The sequence below is a fragment of the Condylura cristata genome, unplaced genomic scaffold, assembly GCF_000260355.1.
Source record: "Condylura cristata isolate star-nosed mole 26May11 unplaced genomic scaffold, ConCri1.0 scaffold00035, whole genome shotgun sequence".
NCBI classification, from domain to species: domain Eukaryota; kingdom Metazoa; phylum Chordata; class Mammalia; order Eulipotyphla; family Talpidae; genus Condylura; species Condylura cristata.
The window spans coordinates 15,108,191-15,113,758 of NW_004567136.1; the positions used below are offsets into that span (position 1 = coordinate 15,108,191).

The 5,568-nt window shown below is 69.9% G+C and overlaps 1 protein-coding gene across 1 annotated transcript in view; it reads right to left on the reverse strand.

Annotated features, from left to right (window-relative positions):
- Positions 1–5,559, reverse strand: part of MAN2A2 (mannosidase, alpha, class 2A, member 2) — a 10,417-nt gene extending 4,858 nt beyond the window's left edge. Inside the window, exons 1-12 of the mRNA XM_012732688.1 lie at positions 5,362–5,559; positions 4,555–4,704; positions 3,946–4,203; positions 3,720–3,864; positions 3,482–3,653; positions 3,053–3,180; positions 2,715–2,888; positions 2,291–2,477; positions 787–964; positions 516–718; positions 238–420; positions 51–165 (exon numbers count right to left, since the gene is read on the reverse strand). Of these exons, the coding sequence (XP_012588142.1) occupies positions 51–165; positions 238–420; positions 516–718; positions 787–964; positions 2,291–2,477; positions 2,715–2,888; positions 3,053–3,180; positions 3,482–3,653; positions 3,720–3,864; positions 3,946–4,203; positions 4,555–4,686 (1,875 nt within the window). The 5' untranslated portion in view covers positions 4,687–4,704; positions 5,362–5,559. The remainder of the gene's footprint in view (positions 1–50; positions 166–237; positions 421–515; positions 719–786; positions 965–2,290; positions 2,478–2,714; positions 2,889–3,052; positions 3,181–3,481; positions 3,654–3,719; positions 3,865–3,945; positions 4,204–4,554; positions 4,705–5,361) is intronic.
- Between the last annotated feature and the right edge of the window lie 9 nt (positions 5,560–5,568).

A 5,568-nucleotide genomic window follows, 5' to 3' on the forward strand; every position in this document is an offset into this window, starting at 1 on the left:
GGGGGGGCGGCGCGCCGTGCCGCTGAGGGTGCCCGGGCACGGGCCCTCACCATCTGCAGGAAGGGCGCCTCCGGGTCAAAGCGGTAGGCGTCCTTGTCCCCCAGCACCAGGTAGTGGGCCGCGTTGATGATCACCTGCTTCAGGCCCACCAGGGAGCGCAAGAGTCTGGGGGGGAGGAGGGGTGAAGGGCGCCGCAGAGCCACCCGGCTGCCCTCGGGGCAGGGGCGCGGCTCCCACCTGACCCCGTAGTCCACCACCACGGCCTCCTTGGCCGTGCCGGTGATGGCGTCGTGGTGCTGGAAGAGGCCCAGTGCGCGCCGCGCGTCTGTCAGGAGGGCGAAGTCCGACAGCGGGTACTGGCCGGCCAGCCCGGCGCGGCGGGCGTGGGCCACCGCCAGGCTGTACAAGATCTCCGCCCCCCTGCCGGAGAGAGGGGTCAGCGCCTGCCCACCGCACCCTGCCCAGGCCCCGTGCCGCCGCCCCGCGGCCGCCGCCCTCCAGCCCCGGGGGCTCACCGCAGGTGGGCTTCCAGCACGCGGTCCAGGCGCTTGTAGAAGGGCCGGGAGGTGTAGTAGCCCGTCCAGTAGTGGTCCTCCCGGTCGGCGTAGGAGAAGAAGTCGCCGCTGAGCACCGGGAAGCCGGGAGGCCGGGCGCCCGGCTCCACCCCCGTTCGCTTGTACAGCGCGTCAAAGTAGTCAGACAGGGTGCCAAACTGGGCCTGTGGGCAAGAGCCCTCAGTGCCCAGCCTCCCGGCGCCGCCGGCCGGGCTGCCCGCTGGCGCCGCACCTGCACGTGGAGGTCGGGCTTGCTGTTGAGGAAGTCGAAGAGCCGCTGGTAGTTGGAGAACTGGGCGTCCCACTCCTGCGGCTTGTCGTAGCGGAAGTCGTCGCCCAGCGGCACCAGCAGGACGCGGCTGCGGAACAGCCGCGACTTCTTCCGGTACTGGTCCAGGAGCAGGGCAGCCCTGCGGGAGCGCGCTGAGCTCGGGCGGGCGGCCCGACCCGCGCCCCGTGCGCGCAGGACGGCCAGTCCGGGGCGCCCAGAGTCCCGCCCGTCCCGCCGCAGAGGCCCTGCCAGCGGCTGCCGCCAGCCCCGGCCGCTCCCCGCGGCCCCCATCCCCAGGATGCCGTAGCCCGGCCGCTCTTCCGCTCCCACTGCAGGGCCCCCGGGCGGTCAGCGCCTTTCTGAGCGGCCTGGCCGCGCGTCCTCAGAGGGGCCCCAGCACTGGGTGCGCGAGTGCCGTGAAGGCCAACCCGAGGGAAGACACCTGCTGCCGGCTGCCCCGAGAGCGCTGGCCGCCCGGCCGGCTCCCAGGTCATCCCAGAGTGGGGGGCCCGCCGCCGAGCACTCCCACACCTCAGCCTGTTGAGTCCTTTTGGGGTCCTGATTCTGGCCCAGCAGCCTGCCTGCCAGTCGGCCAAGCAGCCCGGCCGAGGGAGGAGGCGCCCAGGGCGCCGGGCGCTTGCCGAGTGGCCCCGCGCAGGGCAGTTCCCTGTCCGGGGCGGGGTCCCACTCGGGGGCGCCTGACACGCAGCAGGAACTTCCGGCGAATTTGCTATTTTCCTCTTCACCCGACGCGGGTGACCCCGCAGGAGCACACAGCCCCGCTAGGCCGGCTGGCCGCTGGCGCGGGCTGGCGTTCGCCGCCCACTCGCCGCCGGCCTTGACCCCGACCTCCGGCTCTCAGCTCCTTCCCAGGAGGCCCGCACTCGCTGCTGCCCACGTGGGCGGCCTGGCAAGCCTCTGTGCGCTTAGATTTCAGGAGACAAAAGAGCGCTTTCTCCGCCCCTCCATCACGTGGCCCCCTTGGCCGCGGGAAGCCACAGTCCCGCCACACAACCTGCTCGGCCTGCTCAGAGGCCCCTGCGGCTGGGCCCCCACAGAGCTCGCCCTCCCCTGCGCACCCCGGGCTCCCTAGCAAGCTCCCCAAGGCTGCGGGGTGTCTGGTGAGACCGAAGGGGCACCCGCGGGGCTCTGTGTCCACAGGGCACTGCCTGGGCCAGCGAGGCCAGAGGCCGAGGCCCCCGCCCGCCTTGAGCGTCGTTCACGAGTCAGCCAGCAGCTGGGACAGAGGCCGGGGCCACAGCACTCAGGAATGGATCCATTCTGGGAAGGGGGGCTCTTGGGGCCACGCAGTTTTCCAGGGGCTCGGTCAAGGGCTATGGGGGCCCTGAGTCCTGCCCCCTCACTGCCCCAGGCCGCACAGCCTGCGGCAGAGCCGGGACGGAGGCCTGGGCCCTGGACCCATGCGGCCTCCGTGTCGGCCAGGCCCAGCACTGGCGGTGAGTACCTCTCGGCCACGTTCGCCTCCGTGATGGCCCGGGGCGGCACCTTCCAGGGACAGTTGATGCGGCCACCTGGCAAGCGCTTGAAATCAAACTGGCAGCAGATCTTGGGGTCTGGGCCACAGGTGTGGGGGACGTCGTAGCTGTAGAAGGGCATCATGTGGCAGAAGATGTCTGTGCTGGAGGCGGTGTCTGCAAGAGACACGAGTGGGCGGCCACTCCCGGGACGCTGGCACCACATGCCACGTGCGCAGGTCTATGGGGCAGACCTCAGGCCCCACAGGGCCAGCGACCCCCGCCCCCAACCCAAAGGCGAGGCCTTCGGGGTCTAGCGACGTGCGCTGGGGCTGGCTGGCTGCTGGGGAGCCTGGGGCCTCTCCCAGATCGCTGCCCCTTCTGCTGCGCCCACGCCGTGACCACTGGCCTTACCCCACGTCTGCCTCCACATGAACTCCAGGCTGTGGGTGGCCGCGAAGTGCTTCTTGATGGCATAATGCACCCTCTGGATCAGCATGCTGGTCAGGTTGGCCCGGCGCAGCAGGTAAGGCATGGTCGAGCTGTAGCCGAAAGGGTCCACGGCCCAGCCAGAGCGCGGGGTGGCTCCTGGGGGCGGGGGAGCCGGAGGCGCTGGGCTCCCACCTGGGCGGCACAGCAGCCCCCAGGGGCCCTTCGCCCGGAGAGGAGCCCACCAGCCCCTGTGAACACAGCGCCTGCTGCCCACTGGCCCAGCTGCGGAGGCCGGGAGAGTCCGCCCAGGCCAGACTCACCGAGGTTCTTTTCCAGCCACTGGTGACCCTCGATGAGCTGGTCAATCAGCGCAAAGTAATGGGAGTTGGCTTCGTCCGGCATCACCCAGCCCCCTGTGGCGATCTCCAGCTGCCCGTTTCCCACCAGCCTGGAGGGAAGGACGCACACTCAGCGAGGGGCCGCTCCCCACCCCGTGCCCATCGTCACTGAGCCAGCTCCCCGCCAGGTGCCAGCGTAAACCGCCCCCCTGCAGCCAACCATGGTGCCCGCCCGCCTGTGCCCAGGACCAGGCCCGCCAAGCCCCGCAGACCCCTCAGTCCCCAGCCAATGCCGCTCCGGGCAGTCTCGTGCTCCGCCAGGCCCGCCAGCCCCTCCCTGACACTGTGGCACCCCAAGCTCAGGTGGGCCCCGCAGGCAGCCCGCGCCCGCCCTCTCCCGTCAGCACTGGCCTCCGCACGGCGGCTCGCTTCTGGGCGCTGATGTTGTCCCACCACTTGGCGAAGAAGGAGACCTCGGCCCAGAGGAAGCGCCGCCGGGGGTCCTCCTGCAGCTTGGCCACCATGCTGTTGAGGATGTGCTGTGTCTGCTCCGTGTAGTACTTGTCGAAGGTCTTGATCCAGCCTGGGGGCGGCAGGCCCTGAGGACGCCTGTCCCCCACCGCCCCCCGGGGCCCGCCGCCGTGCTCACCTGGGTCGTTGTGCGAGTGTGGCACCACGAACACCTGCAGGGCTTCGGCGTCCCAGTCGTGGGGGCCATAGGAGATGTCGAAGCCCTGCTTCCACACGCCGCCATCCACGTTGTCGAAGGGCAAGTCCTTCATCACGGCCAGCATCTGCAGGCGTTTGAGGGTCGGGAGGCGGCTCAGGGCCACTCCAGACACGGGGCGGGGGGGCGCCAGCCAGCCAACTCTTACCTGCAGCTCTGGCTTCTGGCCTTGGCCCCCCAGTGCAAACTGGCAGTCTTGTGGGGAGATGGACAAGAAGCTGGGCCGGGGCTCCGGCGGCACCACCCAGGAGCCATTGGCCGTGTAGTAGGGCAGGGGGGCGGGCGGGCCCTCGGCGTGAGCGGTCAGCTCCAGCACGGACTCCTTGATGTGGCTGATGATCTCGTGGTTCTCCTCCAGCAGCTGCTCCAGCTGCTCGATGCGGTTCTGCAGCACAGAAATTTGGCTCTGCAAAAAACCAGAAACGCTCGCACCGGCTCCTCTGGGCACCAAGGGGCCCGCCACCCGCAGCTGCCCGCCACCCAGCCGCCCAGCCAGGCCCAGGGCCCGCGGCCACACTGTGCCAGAACCAGGGAAGCGCTGCGGTGTTGGGGACCCTCCTTCTCCAGCTCACGGAGGCAGAGACCCGCCCCCACGCCCCACGATGGCAGCTGCCCTTCTGGAGTGCCCTGCCCACGTTCCTGCCTTCGCCATCTTGACGCCACGACGGCTTGGGGTTTCTAGACAGCCTCTCCGTTGGGAAGGGAGGCGCCTGCCAGGGGGCCCGCTGCCTGGCAAGCCGAGAGCGGCCTGACTCACCCGGGGGAAGTTCCCGCCGTTCTGGTGCCGGCTGGGGTCATGCTGCACTCGGTCCAGCATGAGGTAGAGCGAGAAGACCGCCACACAGAAGATGGCGGCGCCGCACACTGTCACCTGCTTCTTCAACTTCATCCTGGCTGCGGCGCACAGCTGGCGGGACACCAGAGGTCACAGCCCGTGGCCCCCACCCGCGCCGAGGGTCCCGGAGGGCTGCCCCTCGAGAAGCCGCAACTTCCACTCACACAGGCCCTGGGTGCGGCCCGGCCCGGCCCAGCCCGCTCCCTTGGCAAAGACGGAGAGCACGGGTAACTGCCCCCGGGGCTGGTCCTGGCAGGCTGGTGGAGGTGACGCCCGGTCACCAAGTTCCCGCTCTGCCTCCAGACACCCCGGGCCACCTCCTGGTGACAACCAGCTTCCCGTCGAGCTCCCCCCAGAAACATACAGGGCGCCTGGCCCGAGTGCCTCGTCACAGATGAGTGGGCGGTCTCTGGTGCACGTAAAGGGTATAGCCAAAGCCCGGAGGCTCACAGAAAAGCCTTTCACCCTGGCCTCTTGGATCCGACTGGCACTGGCCATGAACAGTGGCTGGCAGGGCTCCCCTCATTAAGAAAAAGAAGGAACTGAAAAGCAGCTTGTGTCTGCCATCAAATGAGCCCCACGCGCCTCCCCTCTGCTGCTAGCCTGCAGCGGTGACCTCCACCTCTGCTCCCCGGGCACCTGGGGGACCCGTGCCCCAGTGAGGCCGGCTGCACGGTTGCTCGGTGGGGGGTGACCTCAGGGGGCCTCGCGGGCCTTGGCCCCACTTGCCTGCTAGGCTGGCCCAGGCCGCGCTGCGGCCGGCGGCTGAGTCTCCCTCTGCCCTGGGCCCGGCCGTCACCTCTGCGCTGCGCCCTACTTAGGGCGATCTGATTCCTCTCCGGCGCCTTCCGACAGTATTTTTAGCCCGGGGAGGCTGGGTCCACGCCAAGGAGGGCGGCGCTAGGGAGAGAGAGCTGGATCCCAGGGGGCAGGTGG